The sequence below is a fragment of the Venustampulla echinocandica genome, assembly GCF_003357145.1.
Source record: "Venustampulla echinocandica strain BP 5553 chromosome Unknown scaffold_8, whole genome shotgun sequence".
Taxonomy (NCBI): domain Eukaryota; kingdom Fungi; phylum Ascomycota; class Leotiomycetes; order Helotiales; family Pleuroascaceae; genus Venustampulla; species Venustampulla echinocandica.
The window spans coordinates 231,331-252,707 of NW_022474213.1; the positions used below are offsets into that span (position 1 = coordinate 231,331).

The 21,377-nt window shown below is 48.0% G+C and overlaps 8 protein-coding genes across 8 annotated transcripts; 5 read left to right on the forward strand and 3 right to left on the reverse strand.

Moving 5' to 3' along the window:
* Positions 1-594: 594 nt before the first annotated feature.
* Positions 595-2,998, forward strand: BP5553_08439 (HAD-like protein; the record flags this gene model as incomplete). The annotated part of the gene is made up of 2 exons (XM_032017062.1): positions 595-1,060; positions 1,107-2,998. The coding sequence occupies 2 exons, from the start codon at positions 595-597 to the stop codon at positions 2,996-2,998; spliced, it is 2,358 nt and encodes a 785-aa protein (XP_031866493.1).
* A 2,252-nt stretch (positions 2,999-5,250) lies between these two features.
* BP5553_08440 (Uncharacterized protein) lies at positions 5,251-6,882 on the reverse strand (the record flags this gene model as incomplete). Its single annotated transcript, XM_032017063.1, has 1 exon — positions 5,251-6,882. The coding sequence occupies one exon, from the start codon at positions 6,880-6,882 to the stop codon at positions 5,251-5,253; it is 1,632 nt and encodes a 543-aa protein (XP_031866494.1).
* Positions 6,883-7,929: 1,047 nt separating this feature from the next.
* Positions 7,930-11,333, forward strand: BP5553_08441 (Uncharacterized protein; the record flags this gene model as incomplete). The annotated part of the gene is made up of 6 exons (XM_032017064.1): positions 7,930-8,226; positions 8,276-8,474; positions 8,526-9,035; positions 9,095-9,653; positions 9,701-10,747; positions 10,796-11,333. The coding sequence occupies 6 exons, from the start codon at positions 7,930-7,932 to the stop codon at positions 11,331-11,333; spliced, it is 3,150 nt and encodes a 1,049-aa protein (XP_031866495.1).
* A 505-nt stretch (positions 11,334-11,838) lies between these two features.
* BP5553_08442 (uncharacterized protein) lies at positions 11,839-12,175 on the forward strand (the record flags this gene model as incomplete). Its single annotated transcript, XM_032017065.1, has 2 exons — positions 11,839-11,997; positions 12,128-12,175. 2 exons carry the CDS (start codon positions 11,839-11,841, stop codon positions 12,173-12,175), a joined length of 207 nt encoding a protein of 68 aa, XP_031866496.1.
* Positions 12,176-12,752: 577 nt separating this feature from the next.
* On the forward strand, positions 12,753-13,851 carry BP5553_08443 (Uncharacterized protein; the record flags this gene model as incomplete). Its single annotated transcript, XM_032017066.1, has 5 exons — positions 12,753-13,106; positions 13,161-13,245; positions 13,294-13,396; positions 13,447-13,688; positions 13,745-13,851. The coding sequence occupies 5 exons, from the start codon at positions 12,753-12,755 to the stop codon at positions 13,849-13,851; spliced, it is 891 nt and encodes a 296-aa protein (XP_031866497.1).
* A 156-nt stretch (positions 13,852-14,007) lies between these two features.
* On the reverse strand, positions 14,008-16,114 carry BP5553_08444 (Uncharacterized protein; the record flags this gene model as incomplete). Its single annotated transcript, XM_032017067.1, has 3 exons — positions 14,008-14,195; positions 14,252-15,326; positions 15,374-16,114. The coding sequence occupies 3 exons, from the start codon at positions 16,112-16,114 to the stop codon at positions 14,008-14,010; spliced, it is 2,004 nt and encodes a 667-aa protein (XP_031866498.1).
* A 2,280-nt stretch (positions 16,115-18,394) lies between these two features.
* BP5553_08445 (Fumarate reductase respiratory complex transmembrane subunit) lies at positions 18,395-19,143 on the reverse strand (the record flags this gene model as incomplete). The annotated part of the gene is made up of 3 exons (XM_032017068.1): positions 18,395-18,747; positions 18,823-18,840; positions 18,906-19,143. 3 exons carry the CDS (start codon positions 19,141-19,143, stop codon positions 18,395-18,397), a joined length of 609 nt encoding a protein of 202 aa, XP_031866499.1.
* A 330-nt stretch (positions 19,144-19,473) lies between these two features.
* Positions 19,474-21,119, forward strand: BP5553_08446 (Mitochondrial processing peptidase beta subunit; the record flags this gene model as incomplete). Its single annotated transcript, XM_032017069.1, has 5 exons — positions 19,474-19,626; positions 19,676-19,801; positions 19,855-19,932; positions 19,988-20,682; positions 20,732-21,119. The coding sequence occupies 5 exons, from the start codon at positions 19,474-19,476 to the stop codon at positions 21,117-21,119; spliced, it is 1,440 nt and encodes a 479-aa protein (XP_031866500.1).
* Positions 21,120-21,377: the final 258 nt, after the last annotated feature.

Here is a 21,377-nt window from a genome sequence, read left to right on the forward strand (position 1 = left end):
GCCCGGAGCAGAGCGGGACTCTCCGACTCGAGTCCGACACGAAGAGGAAATTATGAATGAAGCGACGTCAGCGACTCAGTCAGTCAGTAGTCAATAGTCGGTAGTCGGTCTGTCAGACTGGGCCAGCGCTTTGCGCCCGTTGGGAATGCAACGTTCTGCCGCTATTATTGTATTCAACATTCCAGCTTGTACTTCCTATCACCACAATTCTCTCCCTGTTGCTTCCCTTCGCCCTGGACTACGACCTCACTCTCTCCTTGTGATATATCCTCCTGTTGCCATTCAGCGTCACTAGAACCCCATCGGGATCGGCTCTAAGCTTTGTATTATCTTCGTTGCATCTTTGCATAAAACATCGGCGCCATCCAACATCCAACCCCAGCAACGGCGCAGCAGAGGATCCCCCGCCTGCGTCCCTCAACACTCCGCATTGCTCTACCTCTGTACTAATATTCAATTTCCATACCAAATACCAAATCCCGAATCCCATTACCTGTCGCTACAATTCCCGAGTGCGCGTGCCGTCCGTTTTCACAGTACAGTTATCCGCGACTTCTCTGACGCCCTCCTGGTTCGTGGGGCAAACAGTCCGTCATGCAGTACGTCCGGAGCATCAGTGGGTCGGTCTCGAAGACATGGAACTCGATCAATCCAGCGACACTCAGCGGCGCCATTGATGTTATCGTCGTCGAGCAAGAGGATGGGTCGCTGGCATGCTCTCCATTCCACGTTAGATTTGGGAAGTTCTCCCTCCTCCGGCCATACGAGAAGAAGGTAGAGTTTCAGGTCAATGATGTCAAGCAAGACTATGCTATGAAGCTGGGAGAGGGTGGAGAGGCATTCTTCGTATTCGAGACGACCGACGACATTCCCGAATCTATGCAAACGTCCCCCTTGGTATCTCCGGCTTCAAGTCCCCCGTTGGAACCGGAGGGGTCAAATGGGTCGAATCTATCAGAGCCGGACTTTTTGGACCTAGATGTCAATGGGAAAGCAAGGGCTGGCAGCGTGACGAGACCTAGGGTGCTTTCCACGGCTATAAGGCCTCATAGCAATCCAAGTAAGCCTTTCTGGTGATTTCGTAACAACACAACTGACAGACCTAGACGTGCTTACTCCACCCTTCCCTCAAGAATATCCCGACGGCAGACCCATATCAGGCGACTGGTCTGGCGTTGCAGTTGGGCGAAGCAACACAGACGACCTTCTTTCGACATCCCTACAAACAACTGGGAGCGAGGGCACAGAAATTGACCGACAAACCCGCTCTTTAACGCCAACGTTACCCGTACATGATTCCCGTTCCGATTCTTTCACCGAGAGATCCCAGAGCCCTCCCCGGCCACCGACGAGGGAAGCTATAGAACGTGCCATGACCCTGTCGAATAGACTTTCGGCATCGAATATACCAACCCAGGTTACGGATTCGGGCGATTTGATGCTGGATATGACAGGATACAAGAGTAGCGACGACGATGCCCTTCGAGCTGAGATCATTGCACGGAAGATTCTATCGGAAGAGCTAGAAGGCAATTATGATATTGGTGCTCTGATAGGCGCTGATGAGCACGGGAACCTCTGGATATACAGCAGCGAGGAAGCAAAGGAAGCAGCTAATCAACGTGCCGCCATGGCTGGGATTCCTAATTCTTCGGTCCTGCATCATGATGCCGCCTCTGATCCTGGCTACCACAGCGATGGGAACAGCGACACCACCACTACTCCCATGGTTCCCTCCCATCACCGTGCCAAGTCTGATATTGGCCTGGAGACACCCCCTAACACGCCACCAGGGGCTGGCGATCCAAACCGTAACTATGCGAAGACGCTCCGCTTGACTAGTGATCAATTGAAGGCCCTGGGGCTTCAACCTGGCCCAAATCCGATGAGTTTTACAGTCAATCGCGCAACTTGCCAGGCTAACATGTACTTGTGGCGTTACGACGTCCCAGTTGTAATTTCTGACATCGATGGGACTATCACAAAATCCGACGCCTTGGGCCATGTGCTCAATATGATCGGACGTGACTGGACACATATTGGTGTTGCTAAGCTTTACACTGAGATCGTCAACAATGGGTACAATATCATGTACCTAACATCCCGGTCAGTTGGACAGGCAGATACCACCCGAGCGTATCTCAAAGGCGTAATGCAGGAGGACTATCGTTTACCTAAGGGCCCCACGATCATGAGTCCAGATCGAACGCTCTCTGCCCTGAGAAGAGAAATCTATCTCCGCAAGCCAGAAGTCTTCAAGATGGCTTGTTTGCGGGATATCAAGAATCTCTTCGGACCTAGTAGAACGCCTTTCTATGCTGGATTCGGTAACAGGCTCACGGATGCGCTTTCTTACCGCTCCGTAAGCATTCCGAGCAACCGCATCTTCACGATCAATAGCAATGCAGAGGTATCACTCGATCTTTTGAGTCTTAATAAACTTCGATACAGCTATGTCAACATGCGCGAAGTGGTGGATCATTACTTCCCCTCGGTCAACATGCTTGTTAAGGGTGGCGGGGAGGAATACACAGATTTCACATATTGGCGGGATCCGGTTCTCGAGATCGATGAATTCAGCGCCTCCGAGAGCGGGCTTACAGATGATGAGGATAACGATGAAGATAACGGCAGCGATGATGACGAAGATGGGAATGACGAATTGGGTGATAGTTATATCTCCCGCGACTCCGTTGATGAGGGGGATTATTATAACGGGCTCGAAGAGAGCATGATGTCTGGATCTGGTGATGACGAGGATAACGAGATGTTGATTGATAGCATTTTGGAAGCAGAGGACGCTGAGTACGAACATGACGACGAAGATGGTCACAAATGTGATATCCAGGTTGAAGAGACGCCCCAAGGGATTGACCATGAAGATTCCGAAAACCACCACGCAAGCGAGTCATCGAAGGCAGACGTGGACGCTGAAGTGATCACCGGGATGAAAGACCTACGTGTCGAGCAGGAAGGTACCGGCGATGAAAGAGTTTGAGCATCTATCTACACGCATTGGCGAGGATAAATAAATCATCGGGAGTTTTTTCTTCTTCTTTCTGTTGGAGCAATGGTGTGGCGGGGAAAGCATGGCATATACTAGGAATGGACCAAAGCGGGCGGCTGGGTGTTTGAAAGAGCTTGTATATCACTGTATCCCTGTTGGACATCGTATCGAGAGCATAGCGCGGCGTTAATTGGAGGACTTTTTGTCTGTTTGTGGTTATTTATATATTATTTTGAGAATTTGTCGAGAATCAGTTACCTGACTATTACGTGAACACTTTGACTTACTTGAAGCCATGGTTTGGAGTTTGAGCCCCTATTCGGTTGCTACCCCTCTGACAGGACTCTGCTACTTTGCTGTTGAAGTCATCTAATTCTATTTTATTCTTTTCTTCGTTATATAGGCTCCATTTCTTCCGTGTTACATTAGCAGCAATCTTGTAAAATGGCACCTCTCCGAATCAGTTCCATGTAGGATTTGATTAAATTAAATCAGAGTTTTACTAGTTACTCTAATTTTAATTCAAATTAAAAACCCCTTACTCTAATTCTAATTTAATCCAATTTTATTTGAATTAATTCGAATAACATTGACTTTTTTGCCTACACTGAATCGGCTACGTCCCTGAACACTTCTCTACGTCCCGTCTACTTCGCAAATAAATACTTCAGTCTAGAAGTTGAACTGCTCCCTTTCCCGTCTAGAACGGGACATATAATCACCTCTCTATGGTCTGGAGAAATAAATATTGGGATTGGACTCACGGAAGGACGGGCAGCCGGATTAGGAATGGAAAATTTGGAATCGGATGGAGGATATAAGATTGTAGAGACTTATGCTAAAACCCGTAATATATAACACTCTTCCTCCGCCCTGCTATTCCAAGTCATCCCTCTCCAAACCTCCGAAAAACTACCCAATGCCGTGAGCGATAGTATAGCAGATTTTTTCATGTGGGGTGAGTTTACCTCAAAACGATACTACGGTAGTGGAGAGATGAGAGTGGGGGAGGAATAGAATACTTGGGGTAGTTGGAAGATTGTTGCTTGGACGAAGCTCGCACAGGTTGATAGACGGTGGAGAATTTGTTTGGGAAGTTGGATAAAGGAGTTGGGTATTCTGAGGAACATTAAGATGAGGCCGTGAAGTATATTGATCGGAATTGGGGTATAGCTAGGAGGATGCGAAGCAGTGGCTAAAAACTGTGAGGCTCTTAATAAAGACGAAAGGGGCGGAAGTTAATCACTCGTAACCCAAATATATATTTTGAGGGAAGCTGGCGGACTGGGAAAGGGGGGCTAAGTCTAAAGGCGATGATGATTGCTAGTTAGAGGGGAGCGCCAATGCCTCCAGAAAACAATGAAAAAAAGAATGATTACAGTCGAACCATTTTCAATCTTACTTCAGAACCTTGATTTTCTTGGTGGCTCAACAGAAAGCTACAGGTGTCAACAAAACTCTGAAAATGACAAATCGCCATAAATCTGATAATCAGAGAAACCTCAATAACCGCACTGTACCACTGCTTGGCTCCAATGAAACAGGAATTGTAAAGGCTATGGTACGGAACCTACCGGCCAGCGGGAACTCCTCTTCAACAATGAGATCGAAGCGCATCACATATATGTGTCAACATCAAGGACGATGCTGAGGTCCAGAAGCTGCGGGATCAGGCCATGAAAGCCGTTTTTATGGTCTTCATCGCTCTCTCGGGCTCAGAGTTATTCGTAAAACCTCAACTTTCCGTGGCAATGGCATTCGAACGTTCTAGGAGGAAATACGCTGAATAACAGTTCAACAACTTTCTTTCTCCTATTTTTCTTCTCCGTTGAAATCCTTCATTTCACATCTAGGCTCGCTCCTCTTTCATGCTCCAAACTGAACCGAAAGGCCGGCAAGCATAAACACTAAGCCGGCAGGACAAGGCACATATTCCCATCCCGAGAGTTGCGGGAGAGCTCGCAAGTCCTGTTGATCTGTCAGTCACAGGCTAATCACACAGCATGAGGTGATCATGGTTTGTAAAGATATTGCATTCGACCAAACCTTCCCTTTCATTGGTATGAACCTCCGCCAGTTTTCACGCCCAAAATTGCTATGCCTCAAGTCAACATGGCTACTAGCTAAGCGCAAACTCAGACTGCAAAAGCCTATTTGAATAATTGGAAAGTTGAGTGACTCGAATCCAGCGACAACTCAAGACCATCATTATTGTCATATCCTGGGCCTTTTCGTCAGCTGTGCTAGACATGTGTTTTCAGAAAGAGGTAGGGAGTTTCCCCAGTATCTCTGGTGCAATGCCAGTGCAACTTAAGAACCCCTTGATCATCTCCCTCGAATTTTATTAGGTAATGCGCTGCATCGTAGTAGTGAACAAAGCGTCCCCGTCGAGCAGCCTCGTTGAACGATATCATCCAAGTGAAAGTATCGTCTTGATAATGACGGAGCTCGTACGTTTCCATCTCTACTCCCATGAAACAGATCGACAAGCATTCTTTCACAACGGCTATCTCTATCCAGAAGCTTGTCTTGTCATGCTGATACTTACCCGCATACGAGGAAAGGGGCAGCGACGGCTTGGTACCCATAAGCTGATGTTTCTCCTGAATGCGCTTTAATGAAGGTAGGTGATCAAGAACTTTAGCGGCAGCCTCTCTTGCAAAAGCTTCATAGTCGTGTCGAATAGGTGCGTCGTAGATAACTTCCATGATCGCCTGAGATATCCAGTCTGCCCCGTCGCCAAGTGGGCATGCATTGACGAGAACCGCCACAATAGTATCTGTTTCTGGCAGCAAAGCAACATTGGCAGAGGACCCAGGCATGAGTCCTTGGTGGTAAAGACACAAGCGGGATGGTGAGCCTTCCGTGGCATTCGGCATGACATTATGGGGCTCAACTTCCATAAGTTTCATATTCATGCTGAGCATGCCAAGAGGACCTGGTAGCTGGCAACGCACCCAGGCGCACCCATAGGCTTGCTCCCTTAAAGAAGTGCTATTTCCGAGAAAATTGTGGCCGCTAATCAGAGTCGTGCATTCCTTGAAGGGATTTCCATCCGTGCTGTTTGTACCCCGTTCAGTCTGGTCCTTAATTGCTTCCATGTAAGCACGATACAAGACAAATACATCGTCTATAGTTGAAAGCAGGCCAGATGCACCTTCCATGAAGGTACCAACTCCAATGGCTGGGTCTGGAACTACAACTGGTGATCTGTCATCCAAAATTGCGTAGCACAAGGTGCGATTCTCGTCCGCTTTGAAATCGGTCATCCGAGTGTTTTTTAGTTGCAAAGGTTCGAAAAACCGTTCTCTGAGGAAGTCGTGGAGACCCTGGCCGGATAACTTCTCAATGACAACGCCAATGACTGCGTAGCCCCAGTTGTTGTAGAGAAATGAGCTGCGGAAGCTACCTTGTCGAGGAGTCGCGTTCCACAAGGCAATTGTCTCTGACTTTTTGAAGAAAATATAATTATTCCCCTGCCAGGACATAGAGTCAAGCATAGTATTGCCGGACCGCATTGAAAGCAAATCAAGCGGTGTGAGCTGTTTATCTAGCTCGTCTCCAAGGGAAGCAAACTCCGGGATAATGTCTTTCAGAGGGGTTGTCCATTCGACTTTACCTTCCGCTACCAGGAGCCCGAATGCTGCAGCCGTCATCCCCTTGGTGATGGAATCCAAATTGTATACTGTGTCGGACTGCGTTTTCAATGACAACTCCACATTACGGTATCCAATATTGGCTTTCCATATGGCCTGGCCCTCATGCATCACTCCAATTGAGCATCCTGGAATTCCACTGATCCGAGACAGCTCCTGTAGTCTGGGTTCAAGGTTTTTTAGTCGCTGGATTAGCTCGTCCATATTCTTGAGCTCCATCGTGATGATGGTGGATGTTAAGGAGACGAAGGATAAGGAGACAAGGTGGGCTTGGAGCGGTGAGTACCCCCGTGGTGGTGCTGATGAAGAAGTAGAAGTGAAGGCGCGTTGACTTTGGAAGTTTGGAAGTTTGGAGAGACCCCTACATTTAAGTATATCGAAAGTTCGAAACAGTTGCGAAACCGGAGGATATACTTGCTAACAAGTGTTAGGCATACTTCATAAATTGAAGCTGTCACGTGGAAAATCAGGTTTCAGCGTCGCGTCTGGTTTCAAATAGGGAAATATAAGGCACTACCTTCAGACCTTCATACCTTCATACCTACGGTACGTACTACTAAGGTACTACCTAAGGTACCTACCTGACACATGTCACCGGGCCAGAAACTGGATGTGTTGTAACCCGCTGTAGAGACAGCAGCAAACCTGCGGTGAGGTCGTGATGGTTGCAACGGCGATGTATGCGCCAGGACAATAGCGCGCCGGGTGCTAGTGGCAAACGGCTCTCATCACAGCCAACGGTCTCTACTACTCAGCAATATTAATGTTGTACCTCTACCAGTGCGGAATACACAATCAACTCTCAGGAGTTTGGGCAACAGAAGCCGATCTTTAGCCCAAACTGGCGACAGCAATCACACTTACTGCATTGCATACGTCTTCTCGAACCGTGCAGGGAGGCTTTGGTGGGAGTTAATTATTGGTGACACATGGCACATCGTCGCAGGGTTTGTATATTGGTTGTCAGTCAGCACTGGATTCTGCCTGGCAATGCTTCGCAATGGCTCAAGCAGTCAGCACTAAACTGGGTAGCTGGCGTCAAAATGATTGGGCGCCAGGCAATTTTCCAAGTCCGAAGGAATTGGGCTTGCCTGTCGGTGCATCAGCCAGAAACCGGAGCCTCAAGTCTAAGCTGGTGGTTCTCGAGTACTCGAGTAAGGCAGTAAGGGGTAGAATGGTAAGGTAGTAAAAGTTCACAAGAAAGCCTTACGGTCTGCCTTGGAGAACCCTCCTGAACCATCCCTAGCGAGGACCAACAATGTCACGATGTCTGCAACTGCAAGCAAAGAACATGCATGGGACCAGATATTGCGAAAACATCGCAAGAGTTACGCAGGCCGGAAGCATGCATCATCCCTTGAAGGTGTTCCCGACTACCTGTCACTCGAGGACACCTTGGAGCAACTGCAGCAGGAGTACAACTCGAAGTTAGTCGCTCGTTGTATTGTTAAACTAAAGCCAGCATTCCAGCAACTTGAAACATTTCAGGCCTCTATCACGAGTATTGCGCAAGTTCATGAAGGAAGCATGGTTGTTTGGGGTGTTCTCCAAATGCTTCTTTCTGTAAGTTCCTCAGTGCAATCAATTCGAGTGAAGCTAATCGGATTTTTAGTCTGCTTGTAGATATCTCAAAACCCTAGAAAACTTTACCCAGCTTTTGCATGACCTCACGAGCACTGTAACACGACTCAACCGCTACTTATTCTTGTTGCCGAGTAGTGATATCTTGAAAGACATAACAAAGTCTGTCCATGAGGAATATGTCGACTGCTGTGTTACTGCACTCAATTTCTACGGCAATCGTCCTATATGTAAGTTTGGATGCGTGACCATTACTTTGATCTACTCTCTAATCATAGCAGTTAACCTCCTGAGGAATCTATGGAGTGACGTAAACAAGAAGTTTGAGAATATCAGGCACAGCATTGAAGCTCATATCATTACTTTCGAAAGGGAAGCTCGTGTTGATATTGACGAAGAACTGGTCGGCCACGTTCGGAAAAACCCAAGGAAGGATTCTCCAAGCACGATATTTAGCGTACCGTTCAGCGAAAATGAATATTTCTGCGGTAGAGATGATGTCCTCTCAGAAATACATCGTTGTCTGTCCCCAGATGAAAAAAAGGGTCAGACTCGACAGAGGTCTTACTTGATTTACGCCATGGGAGGGATGGGAAAGACGCAAGTTGCCCTAGCGTATGCTTATCGCAACAGGAGCACGTATCCATTTGTTTTCTGGATCGGCGCCCAAAAAGAGCCAGATTTAGGGGTCACGTTTTCGAGTATTGCAATGATTCTTGGCATGCCCAATATTGACGACCTAGGTCAAGGGAGGAAAGTGAACTTGGTACGTGAGTGGCTCGAAACTACGGGTAAGATAGATCCTGCTTGCACATGCCGGTTGCGAATGCTTATTAACTCGAGATAACAGACAAGAAGTGGTTATTGATTTTTGATAACGTTGAATCTATCGAAAGTGTTCAACCATATTGGCCTTCATCGAGCCTTGGAGGAGCAATCCTAGTCACTAGCCAAATTGCTGGGCTAGCACAATCGATCAGATCTCACATTGCTCTTGAGCCTTTGACTTCGGAGGTAGCATCGACCCTACTTCTAGATCTTCTTCAAATCAAATCTCCAACTAAGGAAATGAGGGAATCTGTCTCGAAAATAGCAGGCTTGGTTGGTGGCCTACCCATTGCCATCGCTCACATAGCTGGATCGATGTTCTTGTCCCAATTAACGATAGACGAGGCCATAGAGATGTTTGATAAACAACGATTGCAAACTATTTGGTCAACTGACGGCATAGTATCTACGCATATGTACGATCAAAGACTACACATGGTCTGGGATATTGCGCTGAGTGAACTGTCCGAGGACGCTTTGCACCTGCTAGATATCCTTGCTTTACTGAGCCCGGACACCATTTACGAATCGATGCTAATGGGAGTTGAAGATGCTCCAACATTTACCGGGAAATTTTCAGAGTAAGTATCCAGCCATTTAACCTTTGGCACTCTATTGACTTGAATAGCACCTTTCCGGAAATACGATTGAACCTAAACAAGCGTCAGCTAGTGCAGCGCAATACGGCAACGTCGGAGCCATATTTGTCGCTGCATCGATCTTTTCAAATCAGTCTCCGCAACAATCTTAGCAACAATCCCGATAAGTACGACAAGGTGTTTCAAGAAACGATACACCTCGTACGTCGAGTGTTTCCTGTCATGAATATGACTATGAAATGCGAGAACGAGAAATGGGTCGAATACGAGAAATATCAGCCACATGTTCAGACATTACAATCCATTGCACAAAACTCACCGTATGGAGTTGGAAAAATTCCTGAATTTGCTCAATTACTTGGTTATGCGGGAAACTATTATTGGGAACGTGGCCTTGTAGCAATCGGCATTGAGACATGTAAGTTTGCAGTCTCTGTCTGGGAAGCTATTCCAGACGCGTACCTGATAGACTACTCCCAACCTCTTACCTTGTGGGGCCTGATGGAACTCGAGATGGGTATCACTCAGCGTCAAATTGGTATGGATTGCTTCATCAAGTGCTTGGAACTGCGCACGACATATCTAGCTCAAGCGGAAAATGGCGGCACTAAAGACGAACAACTTCTTCACTGCAATGCATGGAGCGATTACTCTATAGCTCTTATTGAGTTTGGCTATTATGCGGAAGCGGAAACGTTCATCACACTTACCCTGGCCTTGAAGAGCAGGCACGTCACAGAGAGCTCCTATCCCATGATGTTCGGCATTTCCTATGGACATTTGGCAAGCGTCTATTCAGGTCTCGGCAACCATGAAAAGGCTAAAGCGTTCTCAGCCCGCTCAGTGAAATTGGTTCAGGAGGAATACATTTTCCATTCAGCGTCTATGCAGAAATGGTATTTCTTCCAAGCCAATATCTGGCTCGGAGCAGGTGATCTAGAAGAGGCTCTTGAGGCTCATCTAAGTATTCTTGAAGTACGAATCAAGATCTTCGGCACATCTGGCCCACACACACGATATAGCTACTATGCACTTGGTGCCACATACCATGCACTGGGCAATATGGACGAGGCCGAGTGAGTGGATCAATGAAGTTTACAAGCTAGACATACTGACTACTCTAGAAAAATGCTACGGTCTTCTTTAGAGGATCTCGAACTTAACCCCTGGCTTGAAGATGCCGTCGCGAGATCTCGCTTTCTTTTATCAAGAGTCCTACTGGAGAAACATCGCTCACTCGAGAAACATCACTTCTCTGAGAAACTTCACTTCTCCGAGAAACACCACTCATCCGAGAAACTTCACTTCTCCGAGAAACATCACTCATCCGAGAAACTTCAAGACATGAAAAATGAAGTCTCTCAACTAGCGAAATTGGCTAAAGATCATTTGAACTCAGTATTACCCAACGCCGCGCAGGTCTTTGGAGGTACCGTCAAAGACGAAATCGTGTTTTACGAGTACATTGTACCAGTACAATGCGGTCGCACAATGTTGAGTTATAAAAACGTCAAATCGCCTAAACCTTCCCAACTGCTCGAAGTGCCCGCAAAGTATGTGCCCTTGCTGAAACAAAGACCGGAGAGTTATGGCATGGATGGCGATCAGATGGTGTCGACATTGCAGGATTTGCAGGTGGGACCAGCGAGTAAAGCGGGGTGATGAGGCTCTGCGGACTGTCTATATTGCTCATGAGGCTTCTCAATCTTATCAGCTTCATTACTACTGGACCACGTTTGACACCGCCTTATATGGATAATGTAAGAGCAAGGTTCTGAAGATATCGCGCCGCATTCCCTCGACCCGCGCGTGGGGTATGCAGTTGACTGTCTTACTCGTCTAGCGTGATCGAAGATCTTATTCGATTCATTCGTCTCAGCAATATAGGATAGTGTTATGCGGGCCGGTGTGTTCCCCACGGACAGGATCCACTCCTCATTGGACAACCTCTTCTCCTTCTATCCCTGAGAAATCTTATCTTCAACGAATAGGACATATAAAGGAACCCGCGCCTCAGACACTACCTGTCTAGAGATCCTTAAGATACAGAAACTTTCGCATTTCACATCATTACAAGTAATCCACTCCGTCCCGATATCTGTTCACAAGTTCTAAAAGAAGTATAGCAAAGCCTAAACAACACGTCCAAACAACCAGTCCAACCATCATGCCTTCATCTGAGCAAGCTCCAGTGCAGTTTGACCTCCTTGGTCCTTCATGGATGGACAGCATTGTCTCATCCGCCAAGACCGATTCTCGTGTCAAGCCGTATCAGGCTGCCGTAGAGCATGAAGAGTATCAGAAGGTTGCCTGCGAGAAGAAGAAAGTAGGCGGCCCGGACCGCTTCACGGTCCCTGCCTTTGAATGTGGTGCAGGCTCCACCAGTTAAGCTGGAAAATGTCCGTCTTCACCTATTCTAATTGCCTGCCTGTTTGAAACTTACATATTTTCTCTAGATCGACAACTCGGAAGGAAAGTCTGGTAGCAGATTCATGAAGATCTAGGATTTAGGGAGGTAAGAGCGGGATTGCAGTCAACGAATCAAGGAACATATTTACTGTAGTGCGTAATAATGATACTTTGAATTGCCACACGATGAGATTCATTACCCTGGTTATTTTCACCGTGAAACCTATACCAGCCCTATAGTATCAGTAGTTTCTTCTGAAAAGTTGACCTCCTAAGGGGCGAGCTAGTGAGGGAGGGAGGGAGCTGCGGAGACCCGGAAAGCTGAGGCTCTGCTTCCCCGCTCGCCGTTAGCATTGTGCCACACCACCTGTAGAATTTCTTAATAATCCTTAAGCCGCGTATTGCAATGTGGGGGGCTGCATCTGATATGCAGCGTGATCCAAGAAGAAGCGGTTGTTCCCTCGTTGCAGGGAGCCAATGACTTTACCCAGCTCAAAAGCATGTCCATATTGCATCCGTTCCGACAGCTGCCATCTCCCCTTATATTCATGTTCATGGCGAATTGTGCAAAGGCTTCGCAGATTAATACACTCAAGCTGTAGTAAGCAAGTCGCTGTTTAGCATTTGTTTTATTCTCGAACCATAATCTCGCACCATCATCCTGCCACCATCATGTCACCAATTCTTCCTCGTCACGAAAGCGTTCCGTTGACATACATGAAATGGGTTCCGCTTTACGAAAAGGAAAAACCTTTTGTATATCTTTCCGAGGTCCCCAAACATTCGAAAGATCCCAGACAGAGTAACTTTGTCTTCCACTCTGTCCAAGTGCCTATCACAGATGTTCGTGGCCAAGAGTCCAACTTCTCACTAGATGAGCACGGTTTCGCCTATCGCCAACAGAGGGTGGGTTTCGATAACTTCAGAGACGAAGAAGCCATTGAGCGTGAATATCTTCCACAAGTGGCTGATTTTATACGTGCGGAAGTTGACGGGGCAGATGAGGTGGAAATATTTGATTGGCGAGTAGGTGCGAGAATAGGACTAAAATGATTATTTTGCTGATATACAATTGAATAGATGCGCAGAGCTGATTATACCCCGGAAGAAGTCGATATGAATGACAAAACTGTGTTCCTTCCAACTTCTGGCAATGTGCATGTTGGTGAGTTATTCCTGTCCAGCAACAAGCCTCGCTGCTAACGAAAACTAGATCAGAGTCCCTACCAAGCAACTCAAACACTACAGCGGATGCGAGAATGCCTGGGCGATGAAAAGGTAGATATGTACAGCAGGGGACGTGTTCGGATCATCAAGTAAGTACCAACAAATATGCCAACTTGAAACATGTCTAATGTGACCCAAGCGTATGGAGGCCAATTTCAGGACCAGTAGAAGACAAGCCTGTCACAGTCTGCGACGGCAGTACGTGCAAGACCTCGGAACTGATCACAAACGATGTCATTCGAAGTGCTGGACATGGAGTGAGAGAGGCATGGGCCTTGCTATATGGCGAGCAGCAGAAGTTCTACTATCTGTCTAGTCAAACAAAAGATGAGCCACTCATGATCAAGATATTTGATTCGAAACGAGATATACCGGCTACTTGTAAGTATATTTCGGACTTTGTGTTGTGCTAGCTTCCCTTGTTGACTTGCGAACAGGCTCGCCACACACTTCGTTCCGCCATACCCAGATTCCACCCGGGGTGGATCCGAGAAGAAGTATCGAGGTTAGGGCGTTTGTGTTCACACGTCCGAAAATGGCATGAGGTTGATGTCAAAAAGTGACTAGCAGGCACCATTCTGGACAAGTCTAGGTTGTTTGTTTTAAGAAGTTGTGTAACTGCAGGAATCAATTTAATAGGATATGATCACATAACGTGACAATTCACAAGCTGTCCTTTAGCCCAAAACTTTCCATAATATCACAAATGAGGCACATGAGATGCCTCGAGAATCAGACTCAAGATGCTTGCTAGACCCTCACCCAGTATTAGACCACTTGCAAATATCATCAATGGCGTCTCGCTCCGTTTCATTCTCGAAGTCCAGTACCACTGTGCCAGAGCTCCCAGCGCTCTGGCCAGAGTGAAGCTGGGCACGTTGTACATTCCTAGCATTGGGATTAGCATAATTTGTGGACGGAAGCGGATAAGCCATGCGACGTACCGACTGAGAAAGGTATGCCCATGGGGATGAAATGACGATACTTTGAGTTGCCACAGACAATTCTAGTAATAGAAAATGCTGCAAATATGATGGCTGTTATTAAAGCAAAAATAGGTGCGTGATCCGGTAGGCCCTCGCCAACTGCAAGAGAAGCTCCAGCACGCCACACATATGCTGAAGGCACCTGGAAAATGTCACCAGGGACACTGTAGACCGAGGTATAAAGGCGATAGAGCATGCTGGAAACAATGGCGCCAACAAGTGATCCAAGAACCTGGCCAAAGAACTGAGTATCAGGGCTGGAGCCACTCAAATAGCCTGTCTTCAGATTTTGCATCATGAAGCCAGACTGAACTGCGCCAGCCTCGGCAATGCCACCAGCGACAAGATTGATGAGTTTTGCGTTTGGATTCGATTGCGGGATGATTCGACCCATTATGAGTTGACATATTTTGGCAATTCCGGACGCAGGGTTGTGGTCTGTTGTTCCGACAGCTTTTATTCCCATGACACAAAGCGGTAGAGCTATGACTATTGAAAACAGTGTTGCAGGTGCGGGCATGAACTGGCCAAAGGAGACAGCTACAGCCGGGATACAGATCGCAATCGAGAGCAGTAGGCCGCTGGTCAGCCAGATCCAGTTGAACTTCGAAAACAATACACTGTCCTTTTTGAGGTCGAAGTTCGATTCAGACTCGGCAGATCCATCGTGGTCTACGTCTCCTCGTTGAGCTTTGAGGTACAGAAGTGCCGATTGAGCGACGAACCAGACCAAATCTACCAGTGCATCCGCGAGCATTGCTGCAAGACTGATCCAGATGGTCCATCCTCGGCTTCCAGATTCCCAATCACGAACAAGGCCAGGTGCCCAGCCCATGCCTTTTGCTAGCGGTGACAGAATTCCCCATCCCACGATCGCTCCGGCGAGCATATTGATCATTACTATATGGCCGGTGATCACTCCTTGGCCGAAGTAACCGAAGGATAGGTTGAAGGTCCAGAGCCACTTCGACGCAGCAACTCCTCCAAAGATTGGAATGTTATGGAGGATGGGCAAGAAGTACGATATGGTAGTCTGGGTGGCTGTTAGATGGGGCAGAAGGAAGATCCGAACATGCTTACGTAGACGCCCGATAGACCCATTGCAACAGATATATCCCGGAGACCGACGTATGGACTGATGGTAGGAGAGTGCTCATAGCCTGCATCAGACCCTTCTATGCGATCCTCTAGTACGGTGTCTGAAGTCGCATCTAAGTCCGGGACGGGAACGCTTTTCTCTTGATGCAGGACGTTGATCGTCACAGCAGTGGCTGTACCAGTAGGGAATCTCAACTTCTCCTTCAGTATAATGCGATTGCGTAATGTCATTGCGAAAACAAGGCCAAAAATAGATGTTCCCAAAGACCATATACATAGACGCATTAGATTAGGGTGAGAGGATGCCCCATCTGGCCGTGGGACAAGAAACTCCAATGCAGGAATCACTCCAACTAGTCCAGCAGTTGCTGGCATAGCTCCCACGGAGCTGGCAACGGTTTGAACGAGGACATTTTCTGCTGCAGAGAATGGCAGTTTCAAATGCTTCTGAAGCAACTGAAAGATCCCGAAGCCAATGAGCGCGGACGGCATTCCCATGATATTGATGTAGCCTGTTTGTAGACCGAAATGAATATTGGTCAAGCACACAAGAATCCCTATAGCCAATCCCAAAAGCACACTGCGCCAGGCAAAGCCAGCGTATGGTCCAGGGTATGGTACGGTGTAAGAGCCACCTCTTGACGTCGAGTTCAGAAGACGATCATCTTCTGCATCTTGGTCGAGCAGCGGTCTAGCTTCTTCATCTCCGCTGTGAGAATTCATTTTATCTGTCGTTGGTAGAGCCTAGAAATAAATAACGGCTAGAACGAGGAAGAGAACAACGCCAACAACGAAGACCGTGACAGAGTCCTGAGTTGTTGTCTGTTGTGTGTTCCGTGTTGTGAAGGTTGTGACGAGGGACGAAAGCAAGGCGTGCGGCTCTGTGTGACTGTCTCACAACTCACAGCTGCCTAGCAAGGCTCGCACGGCTTAAAAATAAGCCGCATCCTGGGCCACGCAGCAGTAAAATGTCACATGGGAATGATAGCGATCCAAGTGTGAGAATTGACAATGATACAACTAAGCTTTGCCACAAAATGGGCACTTGATGAAGAAGCCTGAAGTGAAGTCGAAGTTTCCAGGTTATGGCACCAGTACTCGTGGTGCGGCCCGTCTTTAGGGGCGGATGGGGCTCTGGTAGTTCCACAAAGCCTAATCGCTAGCCCGAGGTTTAATGAGCCTCCAGGCACAGGTCAGTGCGCACAGGCTTCATGAAATGGACATCATCGCTTTGGGCCGTTAATAATGTCTACCTGCTTGACTGCTGCTTAAAACCGACAATTAATCGATTATATGAACGGGCTGCCGGGTTGGAAAGTGCCCCTCCCACCAGTCACATACAAGAGCAAAGCACCGACTCTGCCCTTACGGCTACGAGTACTCGTACGAGTATGAAGGCTATAAATTTCTTGTGGCGTGCGTGGGTTGGTTCTGACGACCGAGGGCTGAATAGCTTGGGGTGTTGCATTGAATCTGACACATTGATGCCCCATTTCACAATCACGTTCCAGTTTTGATCTAGACAGCTTTTGGTATTTGTAGCATGCAAAATGCTACGAATACCCTTGCGACCGCTTTCCTAAGCCTGCTAGTGCGCGTATTCCTCTCCTCTATCTCCTGATCTATTACTGGCATCGGTCTTCTACGACGATGCTCTCGATTCTGGCATCCAACCAACCATTTTGCGGACGAAGTCAAAGGAATCCATTTTTATTGATACCCTCGAGATTCCTCTCGGAATCTTCGCAAGACAGTGATAAGATTGGATTCTGACACCTCCAATTGCGTCTCTCATGCACATCAGGTTGATATATGTATCTCCTAGAAATCAAGGACTTGCCTTAATCGTCGGAGCAAACGAAGCTGGAGGAAGTCGAGGGGAGGAAGGTCCCAAAATTTCAACTATACTGGCGAGGTAGAATCGCATCCTATATTTGCCCGTCTCGGGGTCAAGCCCATCGAACTTGCGTTTATTATCGAACACACCCCAGACCTAAAAGTTTTTATCTTTGCTACCATAGGTTTGCGTTATCAGTCTAATTGTCACACGCAATATGTTTACTTCCTTTATTACTGCTTTATGCCAATGTCTTCGAACACATTTAAGGCAACGGGGGCAAGCTAACCTTGTAAACGATGTGACACTCGCTATGCAAGAAGTCAAGTGCAAGTAGCAAATGCATTAAAATTGGTTTGCATTGCCTTGTTTAGTTTCCAATCTAGGCTAATATACAGAAGACTTAATATTTCGTTGGGCAGCACTTTATAAACCAAGCATCGATGGGGATTCCCTGTTCTACTTGTCACAAGGAAGGAATCCTGAATGATGCGGACATATGCCTAACCTGGGCAATCGGCATTTTCTGCTCTGGTGAGATGTTTGTAAATGTAATCCTGATTGTCAATCTCATATTCCGCAACTAGATCGTGGGCGTAAATCTTTCGAACCCTACACCCTCTCTTCTTCATACGGGGCGGTCGAGGGCGACAAAGAGCGAGGCGTAGCACGGCACGCGCGATATGAGAAGCGAAATAAGCATGACGAGATGTATCTAAGCCTAGGTTTCGCAGCTGCAAGAATATGTATCTAGGACGTGAAACATAGAAACGAAAGATTTACAATCTACCAGTAATAGCGAAGCTTGATTTCAAGGACGACTCCGCACATACCGACAAGGAAATCAGCCGAGCTCCCTTTCCAACCCTGGATCAGAATGCTGATGAAATAGAAAATCCGAGTCCGCAAGCTCTTTCACCAACCTAGAAAATCAAAATTTCGTTGAAGTGGTGGGCCTCGCAGAGGCGTTGATATAAAAACAAAGGTGGAGCCGTGGTGTTCTAAATTTGCAGTCTATAGTACCTAGGTGCCTTGCGCCATCGACTGTCACTGCGAGCTTCGGTGTGTTGAGACAGGACTTTGAGAAACTGACTCTTCAATGATATAACAGTCCAAGCTGTAAATTCTTATTGAGTATAAATACATCCAACCATCCCTCTCCCAACTTATGCGGTCCAAATTCTCTTGATTCCCTCAGTAACACCCACGTCGTTCGTCTCAAACTCGTATAGCCCTACGCCAACCACGACCGTAGCAAGCTTCAGCCCCCAATCAAACAGCTTCCTCGTCTTTGGCAAACGTTTGGGGGGGACGTAGTCGACAATAAGGGCGTCGAATCCAATATGCGAGTGGATGAGGATGGCGCCACAGAGGATGGCGTCTGTCGCTGGATTTAATGTTCCTGCTGCGAATGGTGCGATTGTGAGCGGGATCAGGCCAGCTGCAAGGACGCGCTCGAATGTCCAGTGGTAAGAGCCGCTGGCCGGGTTTGCGGGTGCGACGGGAGTGGCATCGTTGACTGGACAGAGGTCATATTAGTTCTTGTTAAAGTGATAAGAATGCATAGATTGGGATTGGGATTGGGCCGCTGTACCGGTTCCTTCAATGGTTTCTGTAGCACATGTTAGCAAGCATGGTCATATATCAGGCTACGTCAGGGTCGGGTCGTAGACGTACGGGGCAGGGGAGGAAGAATTGCTTGTCGCCCGCTGGCATGGAAGGCAGCTACTCGCATTGAACCTGGCAGAGCATCCTTCGCAAATCTGCTGCGGACAGCTTGTCTGGAAAGAATACTGGACGCAGGCTTGTTGATGGCGGGGAACGTCGAGGCAGGCTTGCTGGAGAACGTCCGTTTGGCAGCAGCCGTGAGACATGACTGCCGAAGCATTGCTGCAGGTCGAACAATTGAAGCCATGGCTGATTGCTCCAAACCGACTGAAGGGTTGTGGTCGAGGTGTGAATTCAAACGGAGTGCGCAGTAACCAGAGCCGGCAATAAGAAAGGAAGTTGAAGCTCAAATCTCGTCTCGTCACTACTCTTGCCGAGGGAATGGCGCTTCCGAGATGTTGTCGCGGTGGCCCGCTTACATAAATGCATTGGCCCGCCGCTGATTCGCTGCAGCAAAAGAGCTTCGACAAATCTCCAAGGCACGACATTCCGTATCCCACGACTGCCAATTGACAAGAACAAGACCCCATCTTCCCCTTCCTCTCTCTTTTCCGACTCTACCTTATAGATCCCTCCCATGGCGTCCCGGCGCCTAGCTTTGAATGTCGCCCAGGGACTGCGCAGCCGCGCTGCTCTCAATGCCGTGGCTCCGCTGCGAAGGGGCTTCGCGACTCCTGTGGTGAAAAATGGCCCGAACACGGAAACCACAACGCTCACCAATGGATTGACTGTAAGGATGGCTGCTATGGGATATGTCATGGTTTACTGACGAGGAACAGGTTGCTACAGAGCACTCTCCTTGGGCGCAGACGTCGACGGTGGGCATGTGGATCGATGCTGGTTCCCGCGCAGAAACCGACAAGACAAATGGAACAGCCCACTTCTTGGAGCATCTTGCCTTCAAGGTATGCAGCGGCTCATCGAGATGGATAATATTCGGGGCTGACGATGGGTTTAGGGAACAAACAAGCGGACACAACATCAATTGGAGCTGGAGATTGAAAATATGGGCGGCCATTTGAATGCCTACACATCAGTATGTTTGGAGGCATGCAAAGAAAGCACCATACCTTTACTAACATCAACCGTAGCGAGAGAACACCGTCTACTATGCGAAAGCCTTCAATGCCGACGTCCCCGCCACCGTCGATATCCTCTCCGATATCCTCCAAAATTCTAAGCTCGACCCACAAGCCATAGAACGGGAGCGTGATGTTATCTTGAGGGAGTCAGAAGAAGTGGACAAGCAACTAGAAGAAGTTGTATTCGACCACCTACACGCAACTGCATTCCAAGGCCAACCTCTCGGTCGTACGATTCTCGGCCCCGCCAAGAACATCTTGAGCATCCAAAAGAACGACCTGGTCGACTACATCAAGACAAACTACACTGCCGATCGTATGGTTCTCGTTGGAGCTGGCGGTGTTCCCCACAAGCAGCTTGTCGAGCTTGCTGAGAAGCATTTCTCTGGTCTACCAACTGAGCCTTATACCGGTGCTGCATCAGCTGTTGCCGCTGCCCAAAAGGCCACTCCAGATTTCATTGGCTCTGAGGTCAGAATGCGTGACGACACCATCCCAACTGCCAACATCGCCATTGCCGTGGAGGGTGTTAGCTGGAAGGATGATGACTACTTCACTGCGCTGGTCACGCAAGCAATTGTTGGAAACTGGGATAGAGCAATGGGCAACGCTCCACATATGGGCAGCAAGCTGAGTGGCTTCGTACACAAGAACAACTTGGCCAATAGCTTCATGAGCTTTTCTACAAGTTACAGTGATACCGGGTAAGTGTTCGCAAATGGGTCCTGCTTACTAGGTGCTAACGCTACATAGTCTCTGGGGTATCTACCTCGTTAGCGACCAGATCACTCGCCTCGACGATCTCGTTCACTTCACCCTCCGCGAATGGTCCCGCTTATCATACAGCGTTGGAGAAGCCGAAGTCGAGCGTGCCAAGGCCCAACTCAAAGCCTCTCTCCTCCTGTCTCTTGATGGCACCACCGCCGTAGCGGAGGACATCGGACGCCAGATCATCACCACTGGACGACGCATGGGCGCCGAGGAGATCGAGCGTGTCGTAGGAGCAATTACCGAGAAGGACGTGATGAGATTTGCGCAGACCAAGCTGTGGGATCAGGACATCGCTATTAGTGCAGTAGGAAGCATCGAGGGCCTGTTTGATTATAACCGTATCCGGGCGGACATGAGCCGGAACTTCTAAATCTGAGAGCGTGGTTGCATGTACGGGCGGGAGAGGGATTGATAGACGTGTATAATGCAAGAAGGCGCTGCTTGATGTACACATAGGTTCTCTATAAAATTCCCTTTATTTGTTATGTCCATGGTGTCTTGCCTTGTGATCACGAAAGTCTGCCAGCTGGTAAATTAGGGATGCTGGCATCACTGTGCGCTCTTAAGTAAAGCATCTTATTTTCATAGTGTCACTTGTCTGTTAAAAGTCATAAACGAACCATCTGGA